The sequence below is a fragment of the Ammodytes marinus genome, assembly GCF_949987685.1.
Source record: "Ammodytes marinus genome assembly, chromosome: 16".
In the NCBI taxonomy this organism is placed as follows: Eukaryota; Metazoa; Chordata; class Actinopteri; order Uranoscopiformes; family Ammodytidae; genus Ammodytes; species Ammodytes marinus.
Window position 1 is genome coordinate 11,440,615 of NC_137220.1, and position 23,294 is coordinate 11,463,908.

The 23,294-nt window shown below is 40.3% G+C and overlaps 3 protein-coding genes across 3 annotated transcripts; all 3 read left to right on the forward strand.

Annotated features, from left to right (window-relative positions):
* The first annotated feature begins 2,383 nt into the window (after window positions 1-2,383).
* stard3 (StAR related lipid transfer domain containing 3) lies at window positions 2,384-11,988 on the forward strand. The gene is made up of 15 exons (XM_080044050.1): window positions 2,384-2,502; window positions 5,491-5,732; window positions 5,819-5,896; window positions 6,231-6,308; window positions 6,503-6,556; window positions 7,059-7,176; window positions 7,267-7,368; window positions 7,566-7,621; window positions 7,716-7,808; window positions 8,530-8,592; window positions 8,730-8,825; window positions 8,930-9,009; window positions 9,112-9,216; window positions 9,335-9,428; window positions 9,959-11,988. Exons 2-15 carry the CDS (start codon window positions 5,520-5,522, stop codon window positions 10,079-10,081), a joined length of 1,353 nt encoding a protein of 450 aa, XP_079900176.1. The 5' UTR covers window positions 2,384-2,502; window positions 5,491-5,519; the 3' UTR covers window positions 10,082-11,988.
* Window positions 11,989-12,624: 636 nt separating this feature from the next.
* On the forward strand, window positions 12,625-15,855 carry LOC307263035 (melanoregulin). The gene is made up of 6 exons (XM_080044056.1): window positions 12,625-12,724; window positions 12,829-13,118; window positions 13,428-13,590; window positions 13,960-14,050; window positions 14,158-14,321; window positions 14,891-15,855. The coding sequence occupies exons 2-6, from the start codon at window positions 13,036-13,038 to the stop codon at window positions 15,089-15,091; spliced, it is 702 nt and encodes a 233-aa protein (XP_079900182.1). The 5' UTR covers window positions 12,625-12,724; window positions 12,829-13,035; the 3' UTR covers window positions 15,092-15,855.
* A 3,680-nt stretch (window positions 15,856-19,535) lies between these two features.
* On the forward strand, window positions 19,536-21,323 carry tcap (titin-cap (telethonin)). The gene is made up of 2 exons (XM_080044057.1): window positions 19,536-19,820; window positions 20,320-21,323. The coding sequence occupies exons 1-2, from the start codon at window positions 19,669-19,671 to the stop codon at window positions 20,705-20,707; spliced, it is 540 nt and encodes a 179-aa protein (XP_079900183.1). The 5' UTR covers window positions 19,536-19,668; the 3' UTR covers window positions 20,708-21,323.
* The last annotated feature ends 1,971 nt before the right edge of the window (window positions 21,324-23,294 follow it).

A 23,294-nucleotide genomic window follows, 5' to 3' on the forward strand; every position in this document is an offset into this window, starting at 1 on the left:
GCCGGCCCAAGCCTTCAGGGGGCCCTAAGCGAAATATGATTAGGGGGCCCCTCTCCAATGTTAGCGCTGCTGAAACTATAGATCTTTGTTAAATATCATTCACACACCCAGTGTTTTCCGCTAGTGCCTCCACTGTGCGGCTGTGCGAAAATATTAGACAGCCGAGATTCAGACCCTCGTAGGGGGGTCCGGGGGTATGCCCCCCCGGGAGATTTTTTTAACCTTTTTAAAGTGAAATGCATGAATCTGGTGCACTTTGAGAGGAAAATAAAGAGGCTAAATCTGAGAAATTTTGTGTGAACAAATAATTTGGAGACACTGGGTCAGATGAATTAGAAGCTATTGAAGAAGGACACATGGATTTTCCATAAAAATATAATATAAAATAAAATATTATGGGTTGGGCTTGGAGCTCTTTTTCTTTTACGGGACATATTTCTCTGTAATATAGTGAATGCATTTAAATGCAGTGTGAGGAACGAAGCAGAAGAACTCTGTTGTCCAGCTACTGTATCTTTTTTTCCACAGACAAGGCTGCACATACACAGTGCATGGGCAACAATTGTTTTTAAATAAACTCAATACACACTGTGCATGGATGTGAACGTGACATGATCAGATAATTTCGGATTTCCTCCCAGATGAACTGATTAAATTTTTAGGCTATTAATTATTCTAGACCAAAACATTTTATTCCTTTTTTTGTATGATAACTCACATTTGCATAGTATGATGTTAATATCAAACACACAAACTAAAAAAAAAAAAAAAAAAAAAATTTTTTTTTTTTTTTTTAGGGGGCCCCCCAGGCAGTCGGGGGGCCCTAAGCGGCCGCTTAGTTCGCTTATGCCTCGGGCCGGCTCTGATTGTCCCGCTTGTGTTTTTCTCATTTGACCCTTATTAAATATCAAAAAGTAAGTTTAAATCACGATTATCCAAAACAACACACAACACATGTGAGAAAATGCTATTCTCAAATGATTTCAAAATCTTTACCCAAATGTTATAAATAAAGCAAAGCAAAAATTATCTTTGAGGATATATCATGGGGAAAAAACAAGGTAGGCTATGGTCTTTTATTCTTCTTTTGGTTGTCAATTAGGATGTAGTGTCTCAGTTTTCTTCAGATTCAAACGTCTGTTGGCGAGAAATATAACATTTTACAAAGAAACATTTCAAGTATGACTGACCAATTAGGCTGTACTTTGCAGTGAGTGCATAGTGTAAATGTAATGTATCCGTAGTTTATCCTTTTTTTCTTCATTTTGTATTATTCTTTTAAATGCCATATGCTGTGTCAAACGAACCCGGAAGTTCTATACAGTTTATTCTTTCGCATTGATTTGACGGTTTTGACATGGTTTCGACAGAAATATCGCTGGCGTATGGATTTCATACATTGTTATTGATACATCTCGTCACTGTCACTTTAGTTTTGAAACGACGATGGTGTTTTAATAGTATATGTTTGACCGTGGCGTTTATATTCCCGCAAAACAGTTCGTATGTAACATATAGGATAGCCTACTGTAGCCTATAAAAGAGGTAGGCTACCCAGACTCTCTGTCTATTTTGAAAACATTAACTTTGAAAGTCCTCACCGATTAAGTTTTATATTTTGCATCTGCATTTACTCCAGTTAAAGCCTTACCGTAAAAGCGGATCAAATTCGCCACTACAGCTCTGTCAAATGTTTTATTGATATATTTAGAATTGTGGGCCTACACTGCCCTCATGTGGTCACAGCGAGAAACTGCACTACATTAGATTAATCAAATTCCTGTTAATGCAGGCAACCTTACACATCCGGCTTTTACTTTCAGAATTAAATATCCAAACAAGCTATAACGGAGGAAAACATAATATTTTGTTGATCGTGTTAATTACTTTCAACTGGTCATAGTTTTAAGAGTAGGCCTATAACTATCCAGTGGCAGTGGTCATAAGGGGCAAGTGTCGTATTAAAAACCCTCTGAGCCCGAGCTTGTCATATTTGACAACAAACTGCCCGGCTTAAAATACTTACCGTCTTCGGCTCCACCCTTATATCTGAGATTGATATTCTGTATGTCCATTATCGATTGTTTCTTGTTTTTCTTTCTTTCTTTCTTGTTTTTCTTTCTTTCTTTCTTTCTTTCTTTCTTTCTTTCTTTCTTTCTTTCTTTCTTTCTTTCTTTCTTTCTTTCTTTCTTTCTTTCTTTCTTTCTTTCTTTCTTTCTTTCTTGACACATCGTTTTAAATAGCTGTAGTTACACACTTTAACCACTGGATGGCACTAAAACCCTATAAAGACCACGAGCATCTAGCACAGCGGCATCAAGTCAGACGTATTATGATAGTAAGTTATCCGGTGTGAATTTCAAAATAAGAGTTTCAAACGAGTGAAACCGCTGTGATAGTCACGTGTTTTTCGGCGTGTCAGTGATACATCTTGCCGCGATATTTACTCTTTGAAAGGTCGGCCAGGAAGAGTTTGTAGGTGATGATGGTGCGGTAAATCAAGTGAGTTTTATGCTTTAAATGTGGCCTTTAATGAAAATAATAAAATTCTGTGTTAAGTTATCTTTATTTTCTTGTTGCATAGCGTTACTTTATGTAGCTGTTGGCTTTAACATGGCGTCTGTGTTTCTTTTGTCTTTATGGTAACATTGCTAACAGCTAGTTAGCGAGCTTCTCTTCGGTTGACCGGTGCTTGTTTACAAGAGTAATGTGTAAAAGTGTAACGGCGATGCATTTGTTTCTAGTTTGTTGTTTAGCAGTGTTTTGACAGTTAGCTTGTTAGCTTTATGACCGACAGACAGCTGTTTGTTGTTTAACAATATACGGGGCGGGGGGAGTCATGGGGTCCGAAAACTAAATGCAATCCCCTAAACATTTAAGGATATCCTGACCCAAACACTGACCCATGGTACTTTTTAACATTAGGTTTATGGTCTGCTAATCGTTCAAGACACGACTGAAACTCACTCAGCATTGTCTGAACATGATTCACTGGGTTTACAATGGTCCACTAGTCAAACTTGTTGTGAAAAATAAAAGGCTCATGTTCCTGTTTGCTAGCAGTTTGTTCTGCCAAAAATGATAACAAGTAAATAAATGCTCCAGTACCAAAGTTGAGTTCTGCTTGTTGTATGCCATACTAAAGTTGTATGCCATACTAAAGCATCGAGTTGTTTGTTTTATTGCAACTTCTTCAAAGGTGAACTATTAGCTTTAAATATAACACTGGTAGACTGTTTGCCAAAATAAGTAAATATAATGAGTTAACTACAGTTAGACAGTGTTTGTTTATAGAGGTGATGATCTAACAGTACCTTTTAATACCCTGTCATAAACTGTTTGTCTTAACCACACTTATCCAGATAATGTAGAAACGGACATACAAAACACATTTTTAGGGCTGCAACTAACGATTATTTTGATAATCGATTAATCTGTCGATTATTTTCTCGATTAATCGATTATTAATCGTTTTGGTCCATAAAATGTCAGAAAATGGTGAAAAATGTTGATAAATTTTCCAAAGCCCATGTTGACTTCCTCAAATATATTGTTATGTCCAAAACACAAAGATATTTCAGTTTACTGTCATAATAGGATTAAAGAAACCAGAAAATATTCACATTTGAGAAGCTGAAATCAGAGAATTTGGACATATTTTATTAAAAAATTACTCGAAACGATTAATCGATTATCAAAATAGTTGGTGATTATTTTAATAATCGATTAATAATGGATTCGTCGATTAATCGTTGCAGCTCTACACATTTTATAATTGATCATGTTTATTTTTGGGCTCTTAGACCTGATGAAATATCCTGTGGTGAGGTGAGGTAAAGTCTTTAGAGGGATATGCAGAGCACAGAGAGTAGTGAAGGATATTTTATCCTTTGCTGTTATAATTTTTTTCTTTTCCAAAATGCTCACAAACAAGGTGCAGGCCAGTACAAGCAATTTTATCAAGATTAAAACACGTTGCATACCTCAGTTTATCCTTCCTCCTGTGTTAACTTTCTGCTACCATCCATGGTGTTAGCGGGTCGGTTTCGACCCGTGTCTGAAATCAGCTGTAAAAAAACACTAAAAACAATCATCTATCATCCAGTTTGTTTCTCATCTCTTGGTTACCTTGTTAGGCGTCCTTATCCGTGAAATATTTTTTTCAATATTTTTGGTGTAGGAGACTGGGCCTTTTTTTTGTCAGTATGCGCCTCAATTTCAATTAAAAAAATGGTAAAATGAACCTCAAGAGAATCATATAACTAAATATTTGGTTGTTGTGTTACCTGATCATTACTGAGAGGTATGAGAACACATTTCTTAACTAAATTTGTTTTATTTATTTTTTCATATTAATATTATTGACCTTTTTAACATCTATGGTGTTACTGGTCAATTATGACCCATATATATTTATTTCAGAAAACAGCAAAAAAAAACTTTTATTTCAGCATTATACAAACACACAATGAAAACCAGAACAAGTCACAACACAAAATATAGATTTGTAAGGTCAAATAAACAACAACCAATCAACAAATCAAACCAATCGAAATCAATTACTAGTTCCAAAACTAGTAAAAAACAACTGAGTAAAAGTCTCTGTGTGCATATGTTTGGTTGTGTGTTCAGATGTGTGGCAAAGAGCAACACTTTCAGTGTTCTTTGCAGAAATATTTCTTGCAGGTAAAGCACAATACTTTTATCTTTCTGTCCTTAGTGCTTCGGCAGACCTGACACCTCTTACTTTTAGTATCAGGTGGCTATTTTCACCAAAAACATGATCCAGAACTTGGCTCACTGTATATCTCCTCATTTTTGAATACTGCAAATAGGAGATGTGCACTCTGCAAGTCACCAACTCTATACTGAATTGACCTCACATGTCTGGATATGCCCGTCTGTTTGTTTCGCTTTCATGCAGGTATAAGGGCAAACAAAGTCAAAATGAGAACCTCTCCAGAGCTCACATGATTGGGAGAGGAAGGTTATTCACCAACACATGTTTGTTTAAAGGCAAGCAACACTTAACTTGTGTACTCACTCGCTGCTATATCCGACCTCCAATAATGCCTTCTTATGTGATTACCTCATTGTTTTTATCATCACTTAATAATTCCGTGGCTCTAGTATATATGAGCATCAAGTTTGGTATTTGCCTCCTGAGTGAGTGCCTTGAACTGCATGTTCTGCTTATTCTTAGAGATACTCAGGTCCACTTGTCAGTTCAGACCATATTCCGAGACTTGAATTTGGAAATCTGCAGATATAGATTCCGATACAAGAGCTCTTTTATCTTGATTATTATAAATATCAATATTATTTTTATTGCTGTTGTTGGTCATTTGTACTGGCCGCTGTATCAACACTGGCTGAGATCGGTCCCATCTTTCTTTTATTCTTTGGTAATAATGAAGGACACAGTACCGTAAGCCCAAAATTCTGTAAAAGCAAGCCAGTCTTACCACCTTTTGTGTCCCTTTGTTGCAGCAGGCGGAGTGTCCTGTCTGACTGCAGGAATGCCGGGTGGCGTGTATGGAGAGCTCGGTGGCAGCCTTCCAGCCATCGCGTCCCTGAACGCCTCCTACTCCACGTCTCTGTCCATCCCTTACCCCTACCTGTTAGTGCCACCGGCCGAACGCAAGGTCATCTCAGACGTCCGACGCACATTCTGCCTCTTTGTGACTTTCGACCTGCTCTTCATCTCCCTTCTGTGGATCATTGAGCTCAATGTGAGACTGGAATTTCTTTATTATTTGTTTTTGCTGTTATGTGTGTGAGACTAAAATATTCACTCTGTTGCTCTGTTCTGCCGTAGATTTCCAGCACGATATGGGAAAGCTTAGAGAATGAGGTCGTCAAGTATAACTACAGGTCGTCCTTCTTCGACATCTTTGTAAGTGGTTCCAATCAATCCGAGTTGGCACATTTCCTTTTTAAATTTCAAAGTAGTTAACATGGCATTGTATTGGTGTGTAATCCTCATGATGGCTGTAAAGACTTGACCTCTCAATGGCCACTCATTAATTACCACCAGACGCATGTTAAACCTCCTTAAGGTTTTACAAGGCTTATTTTGTTATGTTGCCTGAATCATAGTATGAGAATGAGATGCCATGTTGTGTCACAAGGACAAAATGTTTGCTGAAGTCAACACCATGCCGGCAACACACAATAACACCAATGAGTCATTTTTTTCTTCTCATTCTTCTCCTTCCTCCTTGACTCAGCTCCTGGCTGTGTTTCGTTTCCTGTGTCTTCAAGTGGGTTACGCTGCTTTTCGGTTGAAGCACTGGTGGGTTATTGCAGTAAGTGAAATGCACCACAGACAGATAACATAATGTTACACATGGCTTCTCAGTAAATCCCGACATGAACGAGTAGAAAAATGCACTTTTTACATTTTTGTTGTTTGTTTTCTCTCTCTCTCTCTCTCTCTCTCTCTCTCTCTCTCTCTCTCTCTCTCTCTCTCTCTCTCTCTCTCTCTCTCTCTCTCTCTCAGGTTACAACTTTAGTGACCAGCGTCTTCCTCGTTGTCAAAGTCATTGTATCTAATGTGAGTGTCGCCCCCCCCCACCCCCACCACGTGTGTGTAAGCGTATCAGTTGAAACCACTGAAACCCTTTTGACTTCTGCATTTCTGCCAGTAATCTGCTGTCTGACCACATGATGAGCTGATAAGAGTTTTTTTTCTATGGTGTGACCTGTTAACGTTTATGAGTTGCCTTTATCACAGATAACCTTTTTTCTCTTAACCTTTTATATGAAAAAAGTATGGAAGTTAACCAATATGAAAACTTTGTTGGTTATGGAAGTTTGAATAGTTCTTGCAGGAGTTCAAGTTCCAGTTCTTTATTTTAACACATGTACAAACAAATAAATACAGCCGTAGTCGTTGGCTGTGAAATTCTTAAATCTCTCTCCGACAATACAACACACATGAAAAAGACAAAAAGTGTAACATATTATGCAAAAAGTGCAAAAAAAAAAAAAAAGAATGAAGTTTGATTTACATATACATACAGCATCAGAAAGTCATTATCTCTGTCTGTACACAGCTGCTGTCCCAGAATGCCTTTGGCTACGTCATCCCCATCACCTCCTTTGTGGTGGCCTGGCTGGAGACCTGGTTCCTTGACTTCAAGGTGCTCACTCAGGAGGCCGACGATGAGAGAGGTAAGAGAAGGATTCCTGACAGGTTTGAACACGCCTCGACCAAAAGAATGATCCAGTATTTCTCATTTTCACTTCTCCTCTGCCCTTCAGCTTACCTAGCAGCGGTGAACGCGGCCTGTGAACGAGCCCCCATGATCTACCCTCGCGCTGTTTCAGACGGACAGTTCTACTCTCCACCTGAATCCCTTGCAGGTGATGTCTGCTTGTCTCTACACATCTGTTCTCGTTAACTCCCCAGTTCAGTCTTGTGTGTCTTTTATGTTTGGAGATATGTTGCTCTTTTTATTCAAGAGCATGGTCTTTCAGTTTGAGAGAGCATGATTCATTGATTGTGTGTTAATTTTCCTCAACTCTGCCCTTGCACTCTTAATCTGGACTTGTGTCTGCAGGCTCTGAAGAGGATCTAGATGAGGAGGGGCTTGGTCGTAAAGCCGTCACTGCACAGGTACCTGCATCAGTCTTCGGAGGCTTCAGGCAGCACCCTGCTATGCACCTGATCACCACTGATGATCTTCTGCTTTCTCTCACTCTTGTTCCAGGAGAAGGAGTATGTCAGACAGGGACGTGAGGCCATGTCTGTGGTAGAACAGATCCTGGCTCAGGAGGACAACTGGAAATATGAAAAGAACAATGTGAGTGTGTATGATTTATCCAGCAATACAGAACTGCATCCTCTTCCCCTTATGTTGGGATACAAAGACACTTTAGGTGATGTGAATGCACATTACTTTTCCGTTCACACCCCTAACCACATTAAGTATTTGGTTGTTAGCACAACTGTGCTAAAGTGCTGCAACCACTTTTGCAAAGAGACCAATGTAGACAAAGTGTTGGACTCCCAAATAGTTTGAACAACCTAAATTCAAAACTTCAGTTCAGCATACGTTGATATGGCGGTATTTGTTGGATAAGTGACATAAAATTGCAGTAGAAAAATGTCAAACTAGCTTAGAGGTCATTCTGAAGGTTTGTCCACCACAGGGTCCTGAAAAGTACATTTTAAGCTGTCGAATGCCTGACATGATGTATCTTGATCACAGTTCAACACAAAGTGAATTGTAACTAATGCCAACTGAACACACATTTTTGTTTAGTTGGTCATTAAATATAAATTTGCTCACAATTTCTGCTAACTAGATGAAAATCTGAAACATCTATTGAAAACCAACTCTAGCTGAACCACATGCAGGGAGGATTTTGCTCTCTTTCAAGTTCAACTAATTTTTCAGAATATGAAAATGTACATTAAAAAAAAGTGATCCTTGTTTACCACCAAAAAGTAGATTTTTCCTCAGATGGTGAGATATGAAAGAGAAAGCATCAGGGAACTAACAGTGTTTTATGTCATGTCAGGACATGGGAGACTCTGTCTACACTCTGGAGATTCCCTTCCATGGAAAGACTTTCATTCTCAAGGTATTTTTTTTTTTAAATGACCATTTACAGGCTAAAATGTGTTTTATAGTGCTGACCTTATCCTCAGCAGTTCATGTCAACAACACAGGAATGACAAGATTGTATTTTGAATGTGTCATACTGTGTTTTTTGTTCAGGCCTTTATGCAGTGTCCAGCTGAGTTTGTGTATCAGGAAGTGATTTTGCAACCGGAGAAGATGGTCCAGTGGAACAAAACGATTTTCGCCTGCCAGGTCAATAACTCAGACATTTATTTTTTTGTCTTCATTAATCAATATTTTTCATTGTTTAGTTGAGTTGTGCCATAGTCTAACATTGCTTTCTGCCTTCTCCTCAGATCCTCCAGAGGGTTGACGACAACACTCTCATATCATACGACGTCTCCGCTGGAGCAGCAGGGGGCGTAGTGTCTGCGAGGTACATCAGCACAGTCTGCCATTTTTTCCCTCATTCAGATTGCGGGACTTCAATAAAATACAAATATTGACTGATTGACTTTTTTTTTCTTCTTCCTTTTAGGGATTTTGTTAATGTTCGGAGGGTGGAACGTAGGCGAGACTGTTACCTGTCTGCTGGCATGGCAACGGACCACGACGCCAAACCTCCAATCGGTCGATACGTCAGGTCAGAGCCCGCCTCCTTGTCACTCATCCACTACATTAGGACATTGATTAACTTGCAGTTGTTTTTAGTTTTGTTCTTTAATTTCTCTGTCCTTTTACCTTTGTATTGCTGTCCTCAGGGGAGAGAACGGTCCTGGAGGATTTGTGGTCCTCAAGTCCAGTAGTAATCCGTCCGTGTGCACCTTCATCTGGATCCTCAACACAGACTTGAAGGTGACAAGATACATGTCGCAGTCATACTATCATTTCTTATCGTATTTAAAGACAGATGAGATGGGGTTTACCTTTGAACAAAAGAAAAGGAGTTGTTGTTGCAGTCAATAGAGACAAGGTGTACAGAAATAAGACACAGTATTACTATAGAATAATTAACTAAATACATCTTCACCTCTTCACTTGATATTGTGGAAATGCTTGAGGCGGTGGTGGATGACAACTTCCTTCTTGTCCTTGAAGGCCACTGTAGCTTCTGTAAATTCTCCGAAAGGGAGGGAGTGTTGCAATCTAGAACTATCACCACTAGATGCCACTAAATTACTCAGATATCACACACTGTATATTTTTAATACAAAGTACAACTAAGGGCTTGTTGTTATGTGACTGTGACCTAATGATGGCGCTAGACTAAACGTGAAGGGATTATTACCAAAGTTATTAGGATTCATATCGGGGAACCATGATATACAGTATATTGCTAGTGTGAAAAAAAGTACATACTAATTAATCATTTTGTGTCTCTTCAGGGCCGACTGCCGCGCTACCTCATCCACCAGAGTCTGGCCGCCACCATGTTTGAATTTATGAGTCATTTACGCCAACGCATGGCGGAGCTGCGGCCTTCTCTCTGCTCCATACCCCACGTTTGAAGACTGGGGAGAGGAACGTGGAACTGTGCCACAGCGCGTTGAGAGGTGCCACCACTGTTTTCTTCCAGACATTGGGCGTAAGCAGCTAGAACCCTTTTGTGATGAATCTCTGCTTAAAGGGAGGTGCTGCCATTACTGAGAGGACTACTGCACTTCTATGCGTAGGAGATTTAAGATGTGACCTACCACACATTCACCACATTTCAGTCAAGAGAAAGAAGAGGAAGACATTTGGTTCATCAAAAGGCCAAGCTCCTCCTCCTCATCCTTAAACCTCAATGTTGTTTTTGAAGCGTGATCACATATATATATATACAGTATATTTTTATGTGGACCTGTAATTGTTTCTAGTTTGTACCTCACCGTGCTGTGAGAGAACTGTGTTTATTTCTGAAGCTGCCCGGGTAAGATCTTGTGGCAGGTTTGGACATTACTGAAACAAGAAAAACAAAACCTGGATGAGGATAGAAATGATTTAAACTGGTTGGACATCTGTCTCACTTGTTATAAAACAGCTGGTGCAATGGCATGAAACAGCTGACTCTCTGAGCCTTAACTTACTGCACGCACTTATTAGCCTTTGATTTTTTTGTTTGTTGTATGTTTTCACTGTGTCTTCTCTGGCGCAAATGCTCTTAAAAAGACCCACACTTAACGGCCATATTCTCAACAAACATTTTATTTGAAATGGTGAAAGCTATTATTCTCCTTTATTACACTGTGGTGGATAAGGAAGGAAGTGACTCGATGTCCACTCTCCACTAGAGGGAGACACCTCTTAATCATATGGTTTTACATAATATCTTACCCCAGGGTGCTAAAAATCTAAACGCTAACATTTTAATCAACCTATTACCAAGAGTTTTCAATGCTGCTTTTGTTTTACATGGGATCAGCCAGGAGGACTAGGAGTTGGATAAGGAGGCTGTGTTGCCCAGCTATGATAAATGAAGATAATGTTCATAAACTCGTATTCTCTGTATACTTGCTAAAGCTATCTGTTTTGCCAATAACCTCCTAAGTGGCCTTGTGGTAAAAGCTGAACTCATTATTTTTCATCAGAGGTCATTACTGGACTGATATGAATTCCATTGACTATAGTGCTATAGTCTCCCCCTCAGGCATTGACTGAGAGTGTTCTATCAACTGTTACATTATGAAGAATAATCTGATTTTAATCATTTACAAAATGTTGTTTCTAGCCTGTTTTTTTTTGTTTTATGTCAAAGCCTGCGCCTCTGTGTGTGATGATGTACCTCAGAAAATCACGATGTATCGGTGCATATATAATGAAAACTGGCAAACGGCTCTGTCTTTTGCTTCAAATTACCCTGGAGTTGAACCAAAGACCGTGAAGTTTTCTTCCTTGTGCTTTTCAATCTTGAGGAATATGCCGTGAAACAAGTTTGAAGTAGCATATTCACGGCTGTAACTGTGACAAGAATGTGTAGTGGCCATTTACCACATCACGCTCATAACGTCAACATGCAACACCTTGAGGCATTTTACTTTTCAAGCCCAGGTATTTGTGGATGCTGCAATCACAGTATACAACTTATTCCTTTTTATGAAGTCCAAAACCAGTGGTTATTGAGATTTTCCTGAATATTTGGTCAGGATTTGTTTTAGCTATACGTACTGTACAGATGGAATGTCAAATGAAAGTAATCAACGATACCAACAATTAGGTGCCTTTATCACTGTAACATTACATGTAAGATCTGCAATTTTTATGCTTTAAAAGCCTGTTTCCTGTTTCTTTTTTCTTCAATAATAGTTTTTCAGTGTATGTCATCATCAAGCATGTTAATTTAAAGCCATCACAGAAATACTGACCAACCTTTTGAGTCTTAACCAGTGTCTTATGTCTAATCAAATAAATGTACTTATAAAGGTGTTCCAGCTTCAAAATCATAATCTTCAAAACTTTGTAAATCTTTTTTGTATGTATGTACACACAGGTGACACATTAAAAGAAGTAAGTAATTATTCATGTTTAATGTTTTTTCCACAATTGTGACTGCATTTTAGCTAATGATAATTGAATGACTATTGCATAAGAAATAATCACAATTTCCAGCATTGGATCCTGGGGCTGTCTTGAGCCTATGTCACATGCGTTACTGCCTTACTGTTTGCACAAGGCCGCAACAGAACTCTCTAGAACAAGGCCGAGTCACCCTCCATATTATGGTCAGATAGCATGACAATGTTCACAATGCTTCACCAGAGTTCTGCTTTTCTTTCTGGCAGACTTTTAAAAAAATGTGATGATCATCCATATGTATACAGATTCGGGGATAAGTAATCTTTGCAAAAAAAAAAATCCTTAGACTAATACAGCCATGGTGGATTGGATGCACAGAGTGTAAATTGGACCAATTGTTGAAGAGGAGATCTGTTGAGATCCTCGGGGCAAAACACAATGCCTGAGCCCAGACATGGAGGAGCTCACATGATTGTGCTGTGACCATCTTCTGAGGCTATGGGTGTGTGAATGTGCTTTTCTTCTTTAATTCAGACGAGAGGGGAGCGTGTCACTGCTCTCATTGTCCTCAATGCACCGCTGATGAGAAGCTGCAGTGCCTGAGCTACTGGATGTGGAGCCACAGCAGGTTCCCGAGCTTTGAAGATGAAAATGAGGTAGTTTTTGGGATTGTTGAACTTTTGTCCTTCACTGTAGTGGAATGTATATATGTTTTGACAGCCTTATTCTCTTCCCTTGTAACATCTTTTTTTAAATATAGGCTGTAAAAGGGTCCCCCCCCCCACACTCGGATGCATATCTTTAGAGCATCTACATGAACAACAGCATTGTGGACTTAAAGAAGAAAACCAGCTATCAGACCGGACCCACCACTGTGCACCACTTCACTACTACTGCTTGAAGAACCGAGGACCTGGATTACCTGCCATTTTGAAGACCTACTACACATTGACTCTGTTCATAACAGATGGGTGCAGCCTTCATGAGGTTCTGCTGCTGCTGCTGCGTTGGTGACGAAGATGACGACGATGAAAAGCAGCCTTTAGTACCGTAAGAACACAATAGACAGGCCAGAAACAGAAAAGTATATCATGACATACCATTTAATACATGAATTACTTTGATCATCCAAATATCAGTCATATACACATACCACTTGGAGAAGAATATAATGTACTCAAAATCTTATTCAAACTATAAGTAAGTGATTGCCATTATGTGTTATGTATTTACAAACACTGCATGAATGTGTTATAACTATGCTTCTTCTATGTGCTTGTGCGTGTTCGTGCGTGTGTATGTGTGGGGGGGGGGGGGGGGTGTATGTGTGTATGTGTCGATGTCGGCCGACCAACACAGTCAGGATCCGTTGGAGTATTTTAACCGTGAGGTGCAGAAGCGTCGTGATGAGGAGACCAACCTGTGGAGCGAGCCGGGAGACCCCAGCCACTCGGAGAGGGAGGACGACCGGGTCCTTCACGGCCTGCTGCAGGCCAGGACCAAGACAAGCATGGGATCCAGGGTATGTGAAGGGAGGCTCCTCTTTTAGACACAGAATGTACTGTACTAGGCTTCATTCAAGTTCAAAAAGGAAACGAAAGAAGAAGAAGAATTTGCAAAGTGGTGAAAAAAAAGAGCCGAGATGTATTTCAATGAGGTGCAAATGTGTCAAAATAAGGTCAAAAGACCGAAAAACATGTATATTAAGTCATCATAACCCTTATGCTGTGTACAATTACTACGGTAAATTATTTAAATGGTCTGTGAGTCTGCAGCACAAAGATGAAATTATTCAATTACAAAGGGTGGACTGGAAGGACCTCGCCTATGAGAGAAAAATAACACAGGCTGTGATAAAAAAATAAATGCCTCGTCCTTTTCTTGTTTTCAGGGCTATCGGCGTCTGAGTGTCGACATCGAGGCCATGAGAGACACTCGTCGAGAGGTCAGAGACAAATGGAAGCAAATCCTGGAGAACTTGGGTACGTTGGCTGGACATATATGCGACATACGTATATGAGATAATTGTTGAGACAGATTGTAACCTCTTCAATGTGAACTAAAATGGATGGCCTTCTTCTTTTACTAGGTTTCATGGCTGAGGCAGACTCGCTGCTGAATGTGTCTGCTGGCACCTCACAAGACCGCATGCGAAATGCCCCGGCAGCACGCGCCCTTCTGCACACGCTACACTCCGAGACTTCCATCTTCAATAAAGGAGAGACGCCACCAGAGAGATATCTATTCATCCTGGTAAGAATAGACAGGGGTTTGTCATCATTTACAATCATACTAATCCCTCAAGTTAAAGTGTCCTTGCTGTGACCTGTAGTTTAGGATAAATAAAAAACTTGGGTTTTGTGGCACATATCACTCATACTACTAACCTTAACTTTACTCAAAATTCCATCCAGGCAACAACCATCGGTTCTTTCCTCAACCCCTTGCCAGTAGTCTTGTCAAGAAGCAGTAGACAAAAAATTCATTGAGTACCAGCTGCTTTTATTTATAAGACATTCACTCACACAACCTATGGTGAATCCTCCATGGACATTTGCAAAACCTTCAAATGGAACAAACTAAAAGTACTTGACAATTTTATGACATCATGAAGGCAGTCCCACTTTGATACAGTTGGGTTTGATGTGCCTCAAAATGTATTTTATTCTATTTCTGAAGTTACAGTTATAATTTTTAATAAGTCAAAATAAAAATAATAAATCATGATTCTTACACCGGTTCAGTCGACAGCAGTTAAAAAAAAAACAGACACACTGTTTCAAACGTTCCTTTTTCTTCCTCCTTCTTTAACCTGTTCACAGGACCGTCTCCTGTACCTAGATATAGGTGAAGATTTTCTGGCTAAGGCAAGGCGCTTCTTTCCTCCAAACGATGATTCTGAAGAGGAGACCCCGGGCCTGGCTGTAAACCTGCCCCTGCTGCTGGCCCGGATGGAGGCCATGAAAGGAGCGGCCAACGAAGACACGGATGACAACGAGAGCGAAAGAGAGATTGATAACTGAGATGTACTGGCTGCAATTATAATAGACATAAGGCAGGGGGCAGTAGGCATCCACTCCGGAAAGCTTGTTGACAGAATTGAGGAGCCCCTTACCTCTAAGTGTCTTTGTTACAGCATTCAGTGTTGCTGCTGCTGCTTTTTGGAAGTTTTTGTTAGTTAATTAATTAATTCCATAATTATTTTTTTCTCTTTTTTTCCCTCCCATAACGTATAGCTTGGTTCTTATTCTATTCTGTGTGGTCAAACAATCTAAAAGGGCTTAGCAGATTTTCAAGTAAAATGGTACAGAAGTTTTAACTCTGTAACCAAAATGTTTTATCTAAATTCTTACTTACTGTTTATTGTTCAGCTCTTTTGATCTGACCCTTCAGGGCAGCAATGTTCCTTTGAGCAGAGCCTTTTAATATTTTTGTCCTATGATTATCAGCACTCATTTCATTCAGTCACATGATCGGCGGTAACAACACTGAACAAATAGCCTCGGATTGTTCTTCAAGTTACACAAGAATGTGTGTTTGTATAATCTCATTGAAGTGTGTTTTTAATTGGTAACATTTTGGGAAATCGCAGATGGAAATACAATGTTGATGATACCTAGGTTGAAAGTTTAAATAGGTTGTGATTGTGGGACGGAAGTGACTTTAAGGTGATGCATGGGCGTGTTTTTTTTCCCCATCTTAGACATTTGCTTAACATGTGAAAGATTTCTTAAGTCATGTTACAGTTTGTGTATGTGTTCTGGTGTCCAGTTCATGATGAATTAAAGCTCCAACCTAAGTAAAAGCCTGTTGTGTGTACATTGTCACATGTTGTTGTGGAGCCTTCCCTGAACTGCTGTCTCAAAAGAAGTGATATGATTTGACACAAATGACAAAGAATAAAATAACTTGTGTCACTATCAACTATCTGATACTTCCACAGAAACACGAGAGCAACATTCCTGTAATGTGAAATTCAAAGGTCTTCTTCAGGCTTTTCCTCTATCTGCCCTCACGTGGCCCTCCAGACAGTGTACTCATGACTGGATACACTATCCCACATAAACCCATCGGGGACCAGACAAAGAGAGGATGGTGATGAGTGTGATTTGGTGGTCAGCTGCTTCTTGTTGATGTGGTAAGTTATTGTTATGTAAGAGAAGCACATGTTGGTACCAGCCTGCTAATAAAAACAGGTGCATTGAAAAAGAAAAAATGTTAAATATCATGGAAAAGTTACTTTTTTTAGACAATAAGTGAAATATTTTCAAGACATTATTTTGTTTTCATTTAAATGATTACGGCTTGCAGCTCATGAAAAATGCAAAATCCAATGTCTCAAAATATTTGAATACTCCTTTTTTGATTGGTTTTATGTTATTATTCGACTGTTATGAGATACTGGGATTTTGATTTTCATGAGCTGTAGTCATTACATGTTTTGCAATGAATCTAGAATACATGAAAGTTTCACTTTTTTTATTTAAATTACAGAGAAAAATAACGTTTTCATTATTTTCTCATTTCTAGAGATGCACCTGCATGTAGTTGTTAACACTCGACTCTGTGGTGCAAGTATTGCACTCTAGTCCAGAGACATGTTAAAGAAATGAAGACTTTCCTTCAGATTCTTCTAACTGATAAGCAAGTCCTTTGTGTTTCAGGTTGACCTGAGTAGAAGGCTCCTCTCTGCCCCTCCCAAATTCATTTCTCTGTCACAAACGAAAAAGAAAAAAAACATTTACTCAAACTTGCACCATCACAATATTTTGCCTTATTTATCTCCTCCTGACAGATCCGCAATTGCCCTTCTCCCTCTCGCTCTCCCTCCCTCCCTCCTATACTCCCTGTCTCTTTCTCGGTGACAGCTCATTTAAATGTCACTTCCTGGCAACTGTGGCAGTGCTGTTATGCAACATGAATTTCTCCTCGGCCGGGCCCAAGCTTGGTGCAGAGTGGGGACGGACACGGACAATGGAGGGATCATTACGGTGACAGTGCTCACCTCATCACTGTTACAGTCTCCCTACACCCCTGGCTTATAAGCATGGCATGACTCACCCAAAAACAGCAAAGAAGGTGAAATTCATCCGAAGTCCTGTGCCTATGCCCATACTCAAACTAAAAATACACATCAAGAGCATCACTCTGTTTACTGTCTGTCTAGCCTACCTCACAATCTGATTGCTCAAGTGCAATTGCGGAAGAAGATTCTAAAAAGATATGATCTCAACACTGAAGGAGCTCGCATATGGTGTCTTATTAGGTTTCTCCAATGGCATTTCATGGTTGCTATGGTGGCATAACATGATCGAGCACATGACCCCAGGGGCGCCTATGGTGCTCTTGCTGTCTTTTAATCCCTGACACTGAACACTGATTTACATATGCAACGTCTGTCTCCCTGCCGTGAAGTTACAGAAAATATGTCATGAAATTGACATATTGCCATACTTGACAGGCAGAAGGAACACAGCAGATGCTGTTGCATTACAAGACATGGATCGTCAGTGGAAAGGAATTTTGGCTCACATGTGAATATATGCAGTGAAGAAGCTGTAGACCAACAGTAATGCTATGATTTGGCACAGATTTAGCATATTGTATACATTGTAAATTGGTAACTGAACTATTGAGAAACACCCAAGCCTGTGTGAATGAACAGGCTTTTCTTTATTGGGGTCATGAAAGTGTCCTATGCTGTGTGTCATATCTGATATCCTATGATATCAGCAGTGGATGTGGATGGATGAGTCACAGACAGGGACCGGTTGTAACATCACACCGGCAGACAACTGTCAGAGGCAAGTGTTTGTGTGTGTGTGTTTGTGTTTTGAGTGTGTGTGTGTGTGTGTGTGTGTGTGTGTGTGTGTGTGTATGTATGTGTATTTGACAGTCTGTAACCTGAGTTGATTATGGACTGCGTGGTGCTCTGTCACCGAGGTAATGAATCACTGGGGATGTAGCTCTCACTGCCACTGTGAGGCAGCGCACTGTAATGGCAATCTAATGAGGGGGTTTGATGTTATCACAAGGCACAGCTGTTGTATAAACTCCTTCTGGACTCTATTATGATTTAAAATTCAGCATGATTACTCCATAAAAGTTCTCTAGCTTTTCTCCGTTCATCTCATAGTGACAGATGTGATATTTCCTGGAATAAGAAAGTGGACAAACGCACACTGTCTTACAACATTAGTCTATTAGATATGATGAGGATATAATTGTGAATAATTATAGCTGGGTATTATTATAGCCTATGTTCATGTTTCTTCTTTTTCTTTATTGTGTTTTCTATGTGGTGTCTTGGTGTCCTTCCAACTAACAAAACGTACAGGGAACTCAATTCGCTCTGAGGATTTATTCTTACTTACTATCCCAAAAAGTCCGAACAGAACTTGGGAAAAGGGTGTTTAGTTATGCTACTCCCTTTGCCTGGAACAAGCTGCAAAATAAGCTGATACTAAATAACTAGTCTCTCTAAAAATATTTAAATCCATCTCTGACTGAATAAGAAGCAGACACCTCTGGCTGTAGCCTACATGCTTTGTATAGTGATGTTTTCCGATTGTGACCGTAATATGTGTTTCTGTTTCTAATTTGTTGTTTGTAACTGCGAAACTGTCTTGGCCAGGACTCTCTTGTAAATTATATTTTTAATCTCAATGAGACTTTTCCTGGATAAATAAAGGCTTAATAATTAGTCTGGTGATGTTAATACTGTATGCTGTCTTGAGAGCTTGTGGTATTTATATGTTACAACTGAAAATTAATCACACCTGGTGAGCATGATTAGAACTTGTGAGCCACACCTATGCTCTCTTAAACCAGTGCAACAAATGTTTGAATAGCAGATACCCTTATGAAAACAATGTGTCGAAAGGTAGGTGATTATAAAGAAACTGAATGGAGCCTGTGTGGAACTTTTTCCTCAATGTGTTATATTTCTGAACCAAACACAATTAGGCACACATGCCTGAAACATCCTTTTGTGTATACAAAACAGCTGCATCCTTATAATCCTTCCATATTAACATGGCGTCACTTGATGTTCCATGTATACATCAAGACCTTATCCCTGTTAAAATTCCAGACTAAACCTGTTGTTTGTTTGTGTGTGTCTGTCCACAATGTTTATACAATCTCCATACAATCTACATGAGGCCTACACTGTCTCCACTGAGACTTTCGCGATCCCAGCTGAAGTGGAAGATGTTGGGTTGATTGATGACCGAAGCGACTACAGACATACAACCTGACAATCAGGGGGATTTTTACCCCAATTACCCGTAACCCCTTCGTCAGAGCGGCTTCCAGCTCTCTGGGGAATGAGACACGACGCAGTGTCGGTTTCCAGTGTCCAGTGCACGCTGATTGTAGAGTGACAACATGGACCAGGAATAGCAACGGATCGTCTATAAAAGTCTCTGGACCCGGGCATAAACAGCACAAAGAAAGAGAGACAGCCATTGGAGATACAGCCAACTGGAGCATCATCACTACAGTATTTCTTTCAACAAACCAGCAGACCTTAAGACTGAGACCTAAGACCCATTGAAGTCGATACATCCAAAGCAGATTTTGACCCACAGCAGCAGACATGATGCCTATCGGTACCGTCCTGGAGAAGCGTAATGGAGTGTTGGTGGGAGCCGACCTGGCCTGCACCGTACGGGAGGAGAACAAAGCGCACAGGGAGAGCTACACCGCTGACTGGCACAGCGTCAGCCTCAAGACTCAACCTCAAGACAGGTGAGAGCTCACTCAGACATATTCAACCTTACTTTAAAGCCTCTGGAAACCTTCTCTAAAATAGTCTTTAAAACAATCAATATACTGTATATAATATCAAAGTTGGGTGTCTCAATAAGCTTTTTACAAAAATGCCTAACTCCTTTTTAGATGCTTACTTTCATGCAACTAACTCCACAAATTACCTAGTCAAAAGGATTTTGTGGATGTTGGTTTTATAGGGGCTTGAACTCAACTATGTAGTATGTGTCACAAATGAATCAAAAGGAAAGAAAGTTTCTGTTTCTGCAAATGGCATCCTGGCTTTGATTTAAAAATCCTCCTTACCGTCATTAAAAAACAGATCTTGATCTATACTCGCTCATTTACTTGGCAATTCTTGGTATTGCAGTGTTCTGATTTCCATTGGAAGACAGCTTCGGTCTGATTAAAGAAGGTAAATCACCATTGAGTGCTCCCACAGTTTTTTCTAACGCCAGCTTTTTTTGTCTGACTGCAGGCAGGCAATGAACATGAACGACAGCTCTCGTAGGGAGACTCTGTCGCGGCAGTGGGAGGCCCGTTCGCTCAGGCAGATCTGCCCCTCCGGAGTCTTCAGAGTGGGCACCGTGGAACGTGGGGTGAGGGAGCACCAGCTGTTGCCCAAGAGAAAGACCCTCCCCTTGCCCATATTCACACCCGCCGAGCTGGGCATCAGGCTGGGACGCGGGGCAGCACACACCGAGGAGGACCTGAAGCCCTTCCCCATCCCGGACGGAGCCTGCCCCACAAAGAGGAGCGTGGACGAGATCACCAGAGACCTCCCTCCGGTCAAACCCACACTCATGGAGTTCGCCTCCAAAGCCCAACTGGGTCGCTCCGTCTCCCTAGAAGCCCAGAGAGGGTGAAAAACAAAAGGATAGAAGAAAAAAGAGAAAGTGGGGATATATGGGAGAGAAAAGCAGGGTTACAACTTTTGGTAAAGGATAGTCAGCGTGTGTGTCAGGAAAGAGCATGACAACGGTGTATATAGATTTATCTCTAGTGACGTTCATTAATAAAACAACCTTGATACTGTAGATCTTTAGGACTATCTGTGTTTCCAGGTAAATGTCACGCTTTGTCATTGTTGGCATTTGTTGGCCAGCAGTATAAGGGGATGGTTGTGTGAAGGTATTCGCACTTGGATGGAGAGACATGGTGTGTGTGTGTGTTGTCAGCTGTGCCATGTGCTAATCTGAAATCTCTGCCTGCGCTGGCCAGCTGGCTCCACCATATCTGCTGTGGAACCATTTCAACCCACCAATTGCTGCATGTAGCCTACATTACTGTCTATATAGCCTTCAGTTTGTAGGCCTATTGAAAAGTGCAAATATTCTCCAGTGGTTGAGGTTGAGTTCAGATTTATACTGATAATACTAGTAAAAGGTGTTGAAGGCATATGCGGTGATGCAGAAAGTGAAAATAACGTGTGAAAGGGAAAGAGACAAGTTTTTAAACTGTAAAGACGAATGGAGAGAAAGAGGGTGAGTCAGAGGGGGAGGGGAGGGGTGAGGGGTCAGGGAACATTTCTCGCAGTTGGTCAACGTCCAGTCCCACAAGCCCTTGACAGTCTCTGATCTATGTGGGAGGACAGAATGCTCTGGCATGATCACACACACACTGCAGCTGTACTTGTGTGTGTTTGTGTGTCCTTCTTTGTGTGTGTGTGTGCCAGTTGACACCACTAGTCAGAAAGCCTTAGGAAAACCAATAACCTGTTCTTCACTGTGTATTAACGGATCTGCCATAGATGAGTGGCAGTTCATATCTGACAGAGGAATAGATACTGTATAAGCTGGATATAAACAGTGGTGTAAATGAATTTGAAATGTATGTGTGCAATGATGTTGAAATATTGTTTCCTAGATATTTATTATTTTTACTAATAAAAAGTGAACTGCTCCTCGCTGCTCATGTCTCTTTCTTTTTTCTTTTTGATGCAATATGAACATATTCTATTGTTGGTGGTGAATACACATATGCTAAGAGAGGAGAAATAAAGAGATTATAAACCTGGGTCAGAAATCAAAGCATATTTTAACTTTGTTTACATAGATTTTTGACCAGGCAGTAACAGCTGAGCTAAACTGGTTGTGATTATTGGATGAACCTTATAGATCCCTTGGCACAGTGGCTTGTCAACAGAGTAAAATTGGATACAACAAACACAAAATAAAATAAATATAAACGTCTGCATAAATATAACTTTGGCAAAAATAGGTCGATCATCTAAATATGAATAATACTGTAATATCATGAATAACACAACTGGGAGAGAAGAAATAATGGAAACATTACATAAAAGCAACAAATATGAAAATAATGGATCTTTAAGGATGTGCCATGACAGACAAAATCTTCCAGACAGGCTGAAAGTGATAGCTGAGTATCTGACACTCATACTTTGGATTCATACATACTTGGACCATGTCCTCCACCCTCTGAACAACCACCACTTCACCATTTTACACCCTTCATTTATCATTCATGTTCCACCCCCCTGTGTGTGTGTTCAACTCAGAGAGCGCTCTGTCCATGTTAGGGTACACATCTTTGACGGATGCACTGCAACAACTTCTCATATTAGCAATTTATTATTTACACATTATTTACTATCCAAATCTACTATTTACTAAATCAAACTTAAAGGTGGCGTAAGCGATTCTGGAGAATGCTTGTTGTCAAGATTACTTTTTGTCAAAATCACTGAACAGACTTGGCTCTAGAAAATGGTATGCAAACAAATGTTATGTTAAACAAAGGGCGCCCACCGTAGCTGGCAACATGTCCGTTTACAGAGCCTTTAGGCTGTCAGTTTTAACACTGCACATTTTTCCAGCACACAGACAGTACAGACAGGTAGTGGAGTGTGAGGAGATTTGACAACAAACATTCTCCAGAATCGCTGACTGCACCTTTAACAGTATTTACTTCTGCCCATTGCTGCCTGCCCGTCTCATGTCATTCCTCTGCCGAATGTACTTGTCTCTTTAACCCTAACCCTTCTGACCCACTGTTCCTCCATGTCTATCATCACTCTGACTGCTGTTTCTATGATAGGCAGCATGTGGTGGTGGTTTGATATTAATAGCTGGGTAAACATTGGCATTGCCACGGGAGACAGTGGAAAGACAGCCCGATTGGCACGTTCTTCCAATTTGAGCTTTTAATCCTCGTGTTTTATCAGAGATTTGGGCGTGCTGCCTTCACTCCCTATCTTTAAAATGACCCTGCCACACTGCTGCTGAAATCAAGCGCTCCCCAAACCCTCGCTGTCGCCATAGCTATTATCCCAGTTCTCAAACTCCACATGGACATCCAAACACTGAAAGTATTTTCATTGGATGCCAGGAAATGTGGGAATTAAGGTGGGTTGTGTTGTCACGGACAAATCTAATAAATTGACAGTGAAATTCTTTCCTATGCCTCAGCTGTCTCACATGGGGCCTGCTG